Here is a 14,652-nt window from a genome sequence, read left to right as displayed (position 1 = left end):
CCACGCGGCAGAGGATCGATGGATGGATGTGAATATCGGAAGGTAAGTCTTTTTTGTGCAATAAAACTGGCGATGCAACCCCTGATGGCTCACTTTGGGTGGTCATCAGAATCAGGCGGGATCGTGTCTAGGTCGAAAAATCCCTGATCTGAACAGGTGTTAACAGGTCTCTTTGAGACCCTGAATTTCGGCCCCATAGACTTTGGGGGAGAAATTTACATGGTTTGTGACTCCCGTTAGTGCCCCCAGTGAGTGCTAACAGGTGCAAAACTGTTCTCGCCTGGGGGGAGGGAGGGGCGCTACCGACTCCCGTGAATTTGTGCGGGAGTTAGCAGAGGCGCAAAACCGGTACCGCCCCAGGCCGCAGCGCCTATGGCGATTAGGTCATCGCCACGCACAGCCACCCGTTTTCGCCCCACATGGCCCATTTTTGCCCCGTCGGCCAGCGCACTGTGAGGTCACGGCAGGCGATGTCAGCACCAGCCTCAATATCGCGAACCTAGCCGCACTTCGCTCGCGAGGTGAAACCTATGTCAGGATGATTGAAAAAATGATAAAATAAATATGCTACTTAGTCAGTTGTCTCTGTATTCAAATTCAGCTCAAGGCACAAATAATGATGCCAGAACTGAGAGGATCTATCAATCCTGTATTTTGGGGGGGTCTGTTCCACAGTGGTGTAGCCCGGCACTCCGTTTCTATGCCAGGCTGCAGCCACGGCATTCCGCATCCCCAGAGGCAGAGTTGAGGCTCCTCAAAACCACTGTAGAGCTCACAGCATGCCCTCCCCTTTAACGGAAGGGGAGGGCTCTGTGCTCGCGTCAGCGCTACGTGGAGAGGCCGAGATTAGTGCCCCAGACCTGCCCCCAAGGGAAGTGGAGAGCCCAACATTGCGCTTTACTTCCTCTCAGGGGCAAAACCCAAATTTAGGTCGTGGGGTGGGACTTCTGCGCCAGGGCAGGAAGTCCCACCGTGCCAAAGTTACCGCCCCCCAAAAGCGGCGATACGCAATTTTGCTCCAATTGTGTCCTTACTTCAAGGCACCACTGTATAAAATAAAGCCATGTTATTAAGTTCTGTTGGCTATACTAACCATTCATGCATCTCAGGAATGATATATAGGAGGGGGTGCAGCGTAGATTCACCAGAATGATACCAGAGATAAAAGGGTTAAATTAGACTGGGCTTGTATTCCTTCGAGTATAGACGAATAAGGGGGGATCTAATTGAGGTGTTTAAGATGATTAAATAATTAGATAGAGAGAAACTATTTCCTCTGGTGGGGGAATCCAGAATAAGGGAGCATAACCTGAAAATTAGAGCCAGACCATTCAAGGATGATGTCAGGAAGCATTTCTTCACACCAGGGGAGTGGAAATCTGGCACCCTCTTCCCCAAAAAGCTGTTGAGGCTGGGGGTCAGTTGAAAATTTCAAAACTGAGATCGATCGATTTCTGTTAGGCAAGAGTATTATGGGTTACAGAACCAAGGTAGGTAAGATGGAGTTACGATACAGGTCAGCAATGATCTAATTGAATGGCATAACAGGCTCGAGGGGCTGAATGACCTCCTCCTGTCCCTATGTTCCTAGATTTCTAACCCACCTTCGTTTTTCACACTGCTCCTCAGATGATCGACATGATGTATTTTGTGATCATCATGCTGGTGATTTTAATGAGTTTCGGAGTAGCACGACAAGCGATTCTTCACCCCAACGAAGATCCTTCCTGGCGGCTGGCGAGAAACATTTTCTACATGCCCTACTGGATGATCTATGGAGAAGTGTTTGCTGACCAAATTGACCGTGAGTGCCCATGGGTGACCGTCCATGAGCGTTGGTAACCGTGAGTGATCATGAGTGACGTGGTGATCATGAGTGTGTGTGTGTGTGATCGTGTGTGCATGTGAGGGACCGTGAGTGATCGTGGGTGAGTGTGAGTGACTGTGGGTGAGTGTGAGTGACCATGGGTGAGAGTGGGTGAGCGTGAGTGAGAGTGTATGAGCATGAGTTACTATAGGTGAACGTGGGTGAATGTGGGTGACTGTGGGTGAGCGTGGGGGACCGTTGGTGAGCGTGAGTGTGCGTGAGTGACTGTGAGTGAGCGTAAATGCGTATGAGTGACCTTGGGTAAGCATGAGTGAGCGTGGGTGAATGTGAGTGAGCGTGGGTGAGCATGAGTGAGCATGGGTGAGCGTGAGTGAGTGTGGGTGGGTGAGCGTGAGTGTGAGTGAGCGTGGGTGAGCGTGAGTGAGTGAGTGTGGGTGGGTGAGTGTGGGTGAGCGTGAGTGAGCATGGGTGAGCGTGAGTGAGCGTGGGTGTGAGTGTGAGTGAGCATGGGTGAATGTAAGTGAGTGTGGGTGAGCGTGGGTGAGCGTGGGTGAGCGTGAGTGAGCGTGAGTGAGTGTGGGTGGGTGAGCGTGAGTGTGAGTGAGCGTGGGTGAGCGTGAGTGAGTGAGTGTGGGTGGGTGAGTGTGGGTGAGCGTGAGTGAGCATGGGTGAGCGTGAGTGAGCGTGGGTGTGAGTGTGAGTGAGCATGGGTGAATGTAAGTGAGTGTGGGTGAGCGTGGGTGAGCGTGGGTGAGCGTGAGTGAGCGTGAGTGAGTGTGGGTGGGTGAGCGTGGGTGAGTGTGAGTGAGCGTGGGTGAATGTAAGTGAGTGTGAGTGAGCGCGGGTGAGCGTGGGTGAGCGTGAGTGAGTGTGGGTGGGTGTGGGTGAGCGTGAGTGAGTGTGGGTGGGTGAGTGTGGGTGAGCGTGAGTGAGCATGGTTGAGCATGAGTGAGCATGGGTGTGAGTGTGAGTGAGCGTGGGTGAATGTAAGTGAATGTGGGTGAGCGTAGTGAGCGTGGGTGAGTGTGAGTGAGTGTGGGTGAGCGTGAGTGAGTGTCGGTGTGAGTGTGAGTGGGCGTGGGTGAGCGTGAGTGAGTGTGGGTGAGCGTAAGTGAGTGTGTGTGGGTGAGCGTGGGTGAGTGTGGGTGTGAGTGTGAGTGAGTGTGGGTGAGCGTGAGTGAGTGTGGGTGAGCGTGAGTAAGTGTGAGTGAGTGTGAGTGAGTGTGGGTGAGCGTGAGTGAGTGTGAGTCAGTGTGGGTGAGCGTGAGTGAGCGTGAGTGAGCGTGAGTGAGCGTGAGTGTGGGTGAGCGTGAGTGAGCGTGGGTGGGTGTGTGTGGGTGAGCGTGAGTGAGCGTGGGTGAGTGTGGGTGTGAGTGAGCGTGAGTGAGTGTGGGTGAGTGTGGGTGTGAGTGTGAGTGAGTGTGGGTGAGCGTGAGTGAGTGTGGGTGAGCGTGAGTAAGTGTGAGTGAGTGTGAGTGAGCGTGGGTGAGCGTGAGTGAGCGTGAGTGTGCATGGGTGAGCGTGGGTGAGCGTGGGTGAGCGTGGGTGCCTTAAACATATTCCTGAAGTTGCTGATATTTTTTAAAAGAATGTTTTTTGTTTATCTGTCGCATCGTATCATCCTGAAACTCAACAACAACAAAAATCAGAATTCTGAATCTACATTTCAAAAGTTATTACTCAAATTACGTTGTTTTTATCTATTTTCTTGTGAACTGTTCCACTACCAGATACCATGAATGGAATAAGTCAGATTTATGTTTAAAACTAGTGATACATTAGCCCACTGAGGGCAATAACCTCTATTTATTTAGTGCCTTTAACGTAATAAAACATGCCAAGGCGCTTAACAGGAGCGTAATCAGACAAAATTTGACACCGAGCCACATAAGGACATATAAGGATAGTCGTAGTAGGTTTTAAGGAACATCTTAAAGAAGGAAAGAGAGGCAGAGGATCGGAGGGAATTCCAGAATTTAGGGTCCAGGCAGCTGAAGGCACGGTTGCCAACGGTGGAGCGATTAAAATCAGGCCAGAAGAGGCCAGAATTGGAGGAGCGCAGCGATCTCGGAGGGTTGTAGAGATAGGGAGGGACGTGGCCATGGAGGGATTTCGAAAAAAGGAAGATGTCTGGCAATAAATAGTACTTTTTATTTTATTCTTTATGACCTAGTGGAAGTACAGTCTGTGGCATGGTTAAATGTTAAAGGATGTAAATGGTTAAAGGATGGGGCAGGAAGGTCCCAAACCCAATTTTAATCCCCCCACCCCCCATCCCCACACTCTGTTTCTGCACAGAGTGATACCGGGACTAAAAGGTTAAATTATGAGGGTAGGTTGCACAGACTAGGCTTGTATTCCCTCGAGTATGGAGGATTAAGAGGTGATATAATTGAGGTGTTTAAGATGATTAAAGAAGTTGATAGGGTAGATAGAGAGAAACTATTTCCTCTGGTGGGGGGAACCCAGAAGAACCTTAAAATGAGAGCCAGGCCATTCAGGGGTGATGTCAGGAAGCACTTCTTCACACAGAGGGCAGTGGAAATCTGGAACTCTCTCCCCCAAAAAGCTGTTGAGGCTGGGGGTCAATTAAAAATGTCTAAACTGATATTCATAGATTTTTGTTAGGCAAGGGGCATAAAGGGTTACGTTACCAATGCGGTTAGATGAAGTTAAGATACAGATCAGCCACAATCTAATTGAATGGCTGAATATGCTCGAGGGGTTGAATGGTCTACTCCTGTTCTATGGTCTCCATATTATAAGGATATGGAGAAGGCACAAAAAAGATTTACAAAGATGATACCAGAACTGAGCAGTTATAAGTATCAGGAAAGATTGACCAGTCTCTTTTCTCTGAGGGGTGACCTGATGGAGGTCTTTAAAATTATGGAGGGGTTTGACAGGGTAGATGTAGAGAAGATGTTTCCATTTGTGGGTGTGTCTAAAACTAGGGGTCATGAATATAAGGTAGTCACTAATAAATCCAATAAGAAATTCAGGAAAAACTTCTTTACCCAGAGAGTGGTAAGAATGTTGAACTCGCTACCACATGGAGTTGTTGAGGTAAATAGCATTGAGGCATTTAAGGGGAAGCTAGATAAACAGAATAGAAGGATATGTTGATATGGTGAGATGAAGTAAGGTGGGAGGAGGCTTGTGTGGAGCATAAACACCGGCATGGTCCAGTTGGGCCAAATGGGCTGTTTCTGTTTCAAATTTAAGACTTATGTTACTAACCAATTAAAAATTGGTTTCAAGGAATAGGATAGGGACAAAAATGCAAACTGGTTAGTTATTTAAGAACATAAGAAATAGGAGCAGGAGTAGGCCATTGGCCGCTCGAGCCTGCTCCACCATTCAATAAGAGCATGGCTGATCTAATTTACTTGTTGAACCTGGCATTTATTCACATTGAGCCGTATCTTTTTCTTTTGAGTTTCTTGCATATTTTGAAATTATCTCTCCCTTTTTAATTTTTGATTTTTTTCCCCCCATTTTATTATTTTGCTCCCTCCCTGCAATGTGAACTGTCAGCATGTCGGACTCCTTTATCATCCAGTGAAAATCTCATCATTATTTAGGTTTGTTGAATCACTTTTACATTTTTCCATTCTTATTTTCCAACTTCATGAAACTCATTGGAATATGATTTTGAATTTGGATCCAAAAACTGTGCTGAAAGGCAAGACTAGAAAATGCACTTAACTAACTGGGGGCTATCTCTGTTCTGAATAATTTAATGCAAATGTAACACATTTTATACTTTAATGTGTCAGCTGTGGGTCAGTGGTAGCACTCTCGCCCCGCCCCCGCCCCCTTTCACGACCTCAGGATGCCCAAAGCGCTTTGCAGTCAATAAAGTCCTGGAGTCACTGTTATAATGTAGGAAATAAAGCAGCCAATATGTGCACAGCAAGCTCCCACAAACAGCAATGTGATAATGATCAGATACTGTTTTTTTTAGTGATTGTCGGTTGAGGGGTAAATATTGACTGGGGAGAACTCCTCTGCTCTTCTTTGAAATAGTGGCCGTGGGATCTTTTTCATTCACCTGAGAGAGCCTCCGTTTTAACGGATCATTCAAAAGGAAGCAGAAGTCATGGAGCCAATGGAACAATGGCCCACCACCTCTCCAGCTCCTGTTCACCCAAAAGCCAACATGAAAATGAGCCTCAATTCGTTGGAAAAGAGTTTCCTTTTTCCAACCACCAAAAACAAACGGAATATCTGAAGCCAAAACTCCGTGGCCTTTCTGGCAGACTCCCGCTGTAACTTTGTTGGGCGCCTGCTAATATGGCCGGAATGTTGGCCAGGACCCGGGCTTGTCATGGCGTTTTCAGGACAGCCTTGTGTTGGGCGAGGCGTCAATGTAATGGAGAGAGGGACTGGAATGCAGCCGTGAGTGGGGATCTTCCTGAGAAAGGAAGGCGGTCACACACGCCATCGCGACTTGGACGTATATCATAGAATCATAGAATAGTACAACTCAGAAGGAGGCCTTTCAGCCCATCAACCCTGCACCAGCTCTTTTGAAGAGCAATCCAGTTAGTCCCACTCCCCCGCTCTTTCCCCATGTCCCTGCAATTTTTCCTCCTTCAAGTATATATCCAATTCCCTTTTGAAGCCTACTCTTCAATCTGTATCCACCACCCTATCAGGCAGTGCGTTCCAAATCCTAACCACTCATTGCGTAAAAAAGTTTTCCCTCATGTCGTCTCTGGTTTTTTTGCCAATCACCTTAAATCCGTGTCCTCTGGTTATCAACCCTTCAGCCATTGGAAAGTTTCTCCTTATTTATTCTATCCAAATACTTCATGATATTAAATACCTCTGTCAAATTTCCTTTTAGTCTTCTCTGTTCCAAGGAGAACAACCCCAACTTCTCCAGTCTAGCCACCCAACTGTAATCCCTCATCCCTGGAACCATTCTAATAAATCTCTTCTGTACCCTCTCCAAAGCCTTCATGTTCTTCCTAAATTGTGGTGCCTAGAATTGGGCACAATACTCCAGCTGAAGGCAAATTAGTGTTTTATATAGTTTTACATATGTTTAGCATAACTTCCTGGCTTTTGTACGTTCCTTCATCGTTGCTGGGTCAAATCCTGGAACTCCCTCCCCTAACAGCACTATGGGAGCACCTTCACCACACAAACAGCAGCAGTTCAAGAAGAAGGCTCACCACAACCATCTCAAGGGCAACTAGGGATGGGCAATAAATGCTGGCCTTTCCAGTGACGCCCACATCCCCAGAATGCATTTTTTTTAAAATCTGGTGTCCTAGTTAATAACTGATCCAACACACCAAACTGAGGTAGTTGGATTTGAGCATGTTTGAGTGTGATTGACAGCCCAGATACTTGAATATACAGCCGATCAGTGAACAGTCAGTCACACCTTCTGCATAAACCACTACCAGTTTGACTTTGATTTAAGTTTGCCATCTGATCTTATTTTGGACGAATGACTCCTTATTTCACAATGCTGTTTCAAAACCTGACTCTGAACAAACACAATGCAAATGACGTTGTGATTAAGTCAAATTTTAAGCCCTGCTTCTCAACTGCACTACAAGTCCACCAGCTCAGGTGTGAGTCTGTTGTTGGACTCAGTCCAATAATGAACTGGTATATCTTCAGGAATTAATTTTGCTTTAAACATAAATGGAACTTATATTAAAGGGGCCATGGTCTCGATGGAAAGGTGTTATTGCAAACCTTTGAGAAAGGTTTGAGAAAGACTCAGAGAACCCATGTATCATATTTATCAGAGCGACATCAGATGCAAGCTATACCATGGTGCATTTCATTGCAATTTCCATCAATTTTGTCCATCGCTAATGAGAACATTTGCTTAACAACGTTTGATTTCCATGTGATCTCCTGGACTGGTTTTGATCGCCTGAGGGGGTTGGAGAGGAAGTTTCCAGAGTATTATATTTCCTTGTTGGCCCTAGGGTTTCTTCTTGCCTCTCCCAGGAGATTACATGACTGCGGGGTGAGGGGCAGGAGAGGAGGGAGGAAGTGTCGAACCATGATGGTCCAGCCATCATGAATGTGGGGCAGGCTTGATGAACCAGCAGTTTTTTTCCTGCCTGTGAATTTCATATGTTTGGAAGTACAGCAAACACATTTTCATGTTCCCCTGAATAGTGAAAGCCTCTATTCTGTGCTTTTTTTTAACTATTCATTCATGGGATGTGGGCTTCGCTGGCAAGGCCAGTATTTATTGCCCATCGTTAATTGACCTTGAGAAGATGGTGATGAGCACAACTTAGTGGCTTGCTGGGCCATTTCAGAGGGCTGTTAAGAGTCACCACATTGCTGTGGGTCTGGAGCTGCATGTAGGCCAGACTGGGTAAGGACAACAGATTTTTTTCCATAAAGAAAATTAGTGAACCAGATGGTTTTTTACAACAATCTGGTAGTTTGATGGTCACCATTATGATACTAGCTTTATATTCCAGATTTATTTAATTAACTGATTTTAAATTCCCCAGCTTACGTCGCGGGATTTGAACTCTTGTCTCGAATTATTAGTCCAGGCCTCTGGAGTATCAGTCCAGTAACATAATTCCACAGCAATACTCCACCTCTTCCTTCATATAATCTAACATCAAGTCTTACATCGCAAATGAACTATTCCTGTTGGTGACACTTTTGAAATTTAGCCTTACTTCAAACTTGTATTATAAATCAATATATCTTAGGGAGAGATTTAATAGAGGCATACAAAATCATGAAGGGTTTTGATTAAGTAATTTAGGAGGAACTGTTTCCATTGTAGGCGGGTCGGTAACCAGAGGACACAGATTTAAGGCAATTGGCAAATGAACCAGGGGGCGATGAGGAGAAATTTGTTTACGCAGCAAGTTATGATGATCTGGAATGCACGGCCTGAAAGAGTGGTGGAAGCAGATTCAATAGTAACTTTCAAAAGGGAATTGGATAAATACTTAAAAAGGAAACATTTGCAGAGCTACGGGGAAAGATCAGGGAGAGTGGGACTAATTGGATAGCTCTTTCAGAGAGCCGGCACAGAGATGATGGGCCGAATGGTCTCCTTCTGTGCTTTATGATTCGATGAAAGTCAAATGATTGCAAATCAGTAAAGGTACGAAGAGATTTACTGGAATGGTTCCACAGATGAAGGATTACAGTTACAGGGAGAGACTAAAGAAGCTGGGGTTGTTCGCCATAGAGCAGAGAAGACCAAGAGGAGATTTGATCAAGGTAAATAAAGAGAAACTGTGTCCATTGGTGAAGGGTCAATAACCAGAGGGCACAGATTTAAGGTGATTGGCAAAAGAATCAGAGGTGACATGAGGAAAAACCTTTTTACGCAACAAGTGGTTAGGATTTGGAAAGCACTGCCTGATAGGGTGGTGGAGCAGATTCAATAGTAGCCTTCAATAGGGAATTGGATAAATACTTGAAGGAGAAAAAATTGCAGGGATATAGAGAAAGAGCGGAGGAGTGGGACTAACTGGATTGCTCTTCGAAATAACCAGCACAGACTCTGATGGGCCTCCTTGTTGGATGTACTATTTTACGATTCTACAAACTCAACATCTGCCAGCTGGAAGAACAAGGAAACGAATTTACATAGCATACACACTCACTAAGTTTGAGGTGTTATTACAATCTGGGATTCCGCTGGTGAACACAATCAGCGTAGCTTTGGATTAATGATATTGCCCGAGATTCTTTAATGGTTATCCTCGCTGCAAGTCTCTTCTACTTCCCCCCCCCTCTGCGTACAAAGTGAGGCCTTCTATCTATTCCCTCCTTACACCAGTTAAACTATCAGTGGCAGTCAACTTTAGTCACGTGCTGTATCAAGACATGCAGCCCCGGTGGTGATCTTGTTAATATATGTCTTTCTTTTCCTTTTTTTTTAGCTCCATGTGGGGCTGGGTTGACGGAAGATGGTAGAGCCCTGCCCCCCTGCATAACTGGAGCATGGATCATTCCAGCTATAATGGCCTGTTACCTCTTAGTTGCAAATATCCTGCTGGTCAACCTCCTGATAGCAGTGTTCAAGTGAGTATTGGGCTCAGTGGCATTTATAAGGTATGCAAAAAATATAAGGATATCATTCAAAAAACAGAAAATAGGATTGGACTATGAATAGAAAACATGAACGTTTGAACTACTCTCTAGCGATAATTATGTAGGCCATTTTGTCTGCTATTGTTTCATTGTGAAAACCTTCTATGTTATCCGGGCCATATATTAGGTTTCAAGTGCCTGGGAACAATCTGGAGGTGGCTGAGATAGGGAACTCAGTGGAATGGGGAGATTAAGCCTGTATCGCAGCTCTCACACCTTGAGCTTGATGATGCAATACAATGCAGCACCAGTGCATGTTTTTATTGGACACGTTGGTGTTACATACCAAAAGAAAGAAAGACTTGATTTTATATAACGCCTTTCATGACCTCAGGACGTCCCAAAGCATTGCACAGTCAACGAAGTGTGTCTTTATTGAAACGTAGGAAACATGGTAACCAGTGTGCACACAACAAAGTCCCACAGACAGCAACGTGATAATGACCAGATAATCTGTTTCAGTGATTGTTGGCGGAGGGATAGATATTGGCCCAGAACACCGGGGAGATCTCCCCTGCTCTTCTTTGAATAGTGGCCTTGGGATCTTTTACGTCCACCTTCGAGGGCAGACGGGGCCTCGGTTTAACGTCTTATCCAAAAGACGATACGTCCGACAGTGCAGCGCTCCCTCAGTACTGCACTGGCCGTGTCAGCCTACATTACTTCCTCAAGTCTCTGGAGTGGGGATTGAAGCCATGACTTCTGACTCGGAGGCTACCACCGGGCTTTGACTGTGTATGTATTCGTATATAATAATTAGATGAATTGTGTTCTCAAACTTAATGAAGTTCATTTCCACAGATTGACGGAGTTAGCACGTGGAGCCCACCTTTCACATTGTTGTTGAAGTGTTTGTGTTGGGAACTTGAGCATGTGGGGAAAGATTGTTGTTTGCGACTGACCTGTATTTTGAATCAGGGATGGCAGCAATATTTAGAAAAGTCATATAATCATGGTATTAGACAGTCCCTCGTATCGAGGATGGACTGCTTCCACACCAAAAAGGGATAAGTTCACAGCTGTTTCAATGAGGGACCTGACATTCTAGGTCCAAAACTACATCCTGAAGGGTGGAAGATGCCTGTGTGTAATTTATTTTAACGTGGAGTGGCCGTTGCACACCAGACACCACACGGGCTTGACAGAGCTAGGTCTTGGTCCAGTGGCAAGTGTTTACCAAGACAACTGGAGACCAAGTTCTGCTGCACGGACCCAGTACGCATACATACTCCCACTGTCCATAGATCGCAGTGTGGGCTGGCCCGTGCTGCACCTTCCCTGGGCCCCGATCCCGTAGTTGTTATACGCTGCGCCACTCCTGGGCCTCTGCCTCGCTGCTGGACTCCTGAACTCTAACCTCGCCACTCCTCGACTCCGACCTCGCCACTCCTGGGCCACCACCTCACTGCTCGACTCCGACCACGCCTCCAACCTCGCCACTCATCAACTCTGACACCGCCGTTCCTGGGCCACGACCCCGCCATGATCCCGCATCCGACACCGCCGTTCCTGGGCCACTCCTCGACTCCGACACTGCTGTTCCTGGGCCACGACCCTGCCACTCCTCGACTCCGACACCGCTGTTCCTGGGCCACGACACTGCCATGACCCCGCATCTGACACCGCCGTTCCTGGGCCACGGTCCTGCCACTCCTCGACTCCGACACCGCCGTTCCTGGGCCACGACCCTGCCACTCCTCGACTCCGACACCGCCGTTCCTGGGCCACGACCCTGCCACTCCTCGACTCCGACACCGCTGTTAATGGGCCACGACCCTGCCACTCCTCGACTCCGACACCGCTGTTAATGGGCCACGACCCTGCCACTCCTCGACTCCGACACCGCTGTTAATGGGCCAGGACCCTGCCACTCCTCGACTCCGACACCGCTGTTAATGGGCCAGGACCCTGCCACTCCTCGACTCCGACACCGCTGTTCCTGGGCCACGACCCTGCCACTCCTCGACTCCGACACCACCGTTCCTGGGCCACGGTCCTGCCACTCCTCGACTCCGACACCGCCGTTCCTGGGCCACGACCCTGCCACTCCTCGACTCCGACACCGCTGTTCCTGGGCCACGACCCTGCTGCTCCTTGACTCAGACCTCGCCTCCAACCTTGCCGCTTTTCTACTCCAACCTGGCCCACCTGGGCCCTGAACTCTCGCCTCTCCTGGACCCCGATCTCTCGCCTCTCCTGGGCCCCAAACTCTTGCTTTTTCTGGGTCCCGATCACGCCTCTCCTCCACCATGATCTCTCACCGTGCCTCCGCCACTCCTCTGCTGCTCGCCGCCTCTCCACCTGCACCTGGGTTCTGACCTCACCGATGGTCCAGCCCATGCTCCAATCGCCGACCTGGATTTTGGTGACGTCAATCCAGTCGCCATCCTCGAATCGGTCGCTCTCCTGGAACGGCTCGCACTGCTCCCTGAAGAGGCTCACTCCAGCTCTATTTATAGCCCGACCTGCCATTGATGTTCTCTCGCAGGCCGGGATGTGCCGCATAGAATCATACAGCACAGAAGGAGGCCATTCGGCCCATCGTACCCGTGTTGGCTCTTTCGAAGACCTATCCAATTAGTCCCACTCCCACCGTTTTTTTTTCCATAGCCCTGCAAATGGTTCCACCTCGAATATTTATCCAATTCCCTTTTGAAAATTATTACTGAATCTGCTTCCACCGCCCTTTCAGGCAGAGTGCTCCTAGTGTTCCTTGGCGCGATGAATGAGAACGCCCCATTTTTTTTACATCTTGACTCATTTCTATTTTTGCCTCTTTTCTTCACAGCAACACGTTTTTTGAAGTCAAATCAATATCAAACCAAGTTTGGAAGTTTCAAAGGTACCAGCTGATCATGACCTTCCACGAAAGGCCTGTCCTGCCTCCTCCACTAATCACGTTCAGTCACATGACCATGGTCTGCCAACATATTTGTTGTCGTTGGCGAAAGCAGGAGAGTGACCAGGAGGACAAAGATTACGGACTCAGTAAGTCACTTCTATAGCGGGTATGACTGCTCTATTGCAAGGCTGCTTTTATTTTCTTAACTAATCTACCTCAGTAACAAGTAAAGCCTATAAAGACAGTAACTAGGATGCAATTGAAGGAACAGGCTTTGGAATAGGCTTTGGGCAGACATATCCCCACCCCAACAGGCCATCCCAGATACTTCAACACAAGAAAGAAAGAACTTGTATTTATATAGCGCCTTTCACGACCTCAGAACATCCCAAAGTGATTTACAGCCAATGAAGTACTTTTTGAAGCGTGGTCGCTGTTGTAATGCTCAGTGCTGGGACCCCAGCTATTTACAATATACATTAATGATTTAGATGAAGGAATTGAGTGTAATATCTCCAAGTTTGCAGATGACACTAAGCTGGGTGGCGGTGTGAGCTGTGAGGAGGATGCTAAGAGGCTGCAGGTTGACTTGGACAGGTTAGGTGAGTGGGCAAATGCATGGTAGATGCAGTATAATGTGGATAAACATGAGGTTATCCACTTTGGTGGCAAAAACATGAAGGCAGAATATTATCTGACTGGCGGCAGATTAGGAAAAGGGGAGGTGCAACGAGACCTGGGTGTCATGGTGTATCAGTCATTGAAAGTTGGCATGCAGGTACAGCAGGCGGTGAAGAAGGCAAATGGCATGTTGGCCTTCATACCTAGGGGATTTGAGTATAGGAGCAGGGAGGTCTTGCTGCAGTTGTACAGGGCCTTGGTGAGGCCTCATCTGGAATATTGTGTTCAATTTTGATCTCCTAATCTGAGGAAGGACATTCTTGCTATTGAGGGAGTGCAGCGAAGGTTCACCAGACTGATTCCCGGGATGGTAGGACTGACATATGAGGAGAGACTGGATTGATTGGGCCTGTATTCAATGGAGTTTAGAAGAATGAGAGGGGACCTCATAGAAACATATAAAATTCTGATGGGACTGGACAGGTTAGATGCGGGAAGAATGTTCCCGATGTTGGGGAAGTCCAGAACCAGGGATCACAGTCTAAGGATAAGGGGTAAGCCATTTAGGACCAAGATGAGGAGAAACTTCTTCACTCAGAGAATTGTGAACCTGTGGAATTCTCTACCACAGAAAGTTGTTGATGCCAGTTCGTTAGATATATTCAAAAGGAGTTAGATATGGCCCTTACGGCTAAGGGGATCAAGGGGTATGGAGAGAAAGCAGGAAAGGAGTACTGAGGTGAATGATCAGCCATGATCTTATTGAATGGTGGTGCAGACTCAAAGGGCCGAATTGCCTACTCCTGCACCTATTTTCTATGAAAAGGGGCAGCCAATTTGTGTACAGCAAGCTCCCTGAAACAGCAATGTGATAATGATCAGATAATCTGTTTTAGCGATGTTGATTGAGGGATAAATATTGGCCAGGAAGAACTCCCTTACTCTTGTTCAAAATAGTGGCCTTGGGATCTTTTATATTCACCCGAGGATCTCAGATTAACGTCTCATATGAAAGACTGCACTTCCGACAGTACAGCACTGGAGTGTCAGCTTAGATTTTTGTCTCTGGGGTGGACTTGATCCCACAACCTTCTGACTCAGAGGCGAGAGTGCTACCCACTGAGCCAGAGCTGACTACACATTAAGGTCATGACTCTGAGGGGGTGAAATTGCTCCTTTTATCGATGGTCATTGTTAAGTATGAATAAAAAGTCTGACTAGATACTGTGAGCTCAAAGTAAAGTGTGAC

General features: G+C 47.3%; 1 protein-coding gene across 1 annotated transcript in view; it reads left to right on the top strand.

Annotated features, from left to right (window-relative positions):
• trpm3 (transient receptor potential cation channel, subfamily M, member 3) overlaps positions 1 to 14,652 on the top strand; it is a 223,540-nt gene that overhangs the window by 175,176 nt on the left and 33,712 nt on the right. The window contains exons 20-22 of the mRNA XM_070887456.1: positions 1,630 to 1,804; positions 9,730 to 9,871; positions 12,729 to 12,928. Of these exons, the coding sequence (XP_070743557.1) occupies positions 1,630 to 1,804; positions 9,730 to 9,871; positions 12,729 to 12,928 (517 nt within the window). The remainder of the gene's footprint in view (positions 1 to 1,629; positions 1,805 to 9,729; positions 9,872 to 12,728; positions 12,929 to 14,652) is intronic.

This window comes from Pristiophorus japonicus, chromosome 1 (assembly GCF_044704955.1).
Source record: "Pristiophorus japonicus isolate sPriJap1 chromosome 1, sPriJap1.hap1, whole genome shotgun sequence".
Classification (NCBI taxonomy): Eukaryota; Metazoa; Chordata; class Chondrichthyes; family Pristiophoridae; genus Pristiophorus; species Pristiophorus japonicus.
Note: the sequence above shows the minus strand (reverse complement) of the source record. Positions and strands in the feature narration are given on the sequence as shown.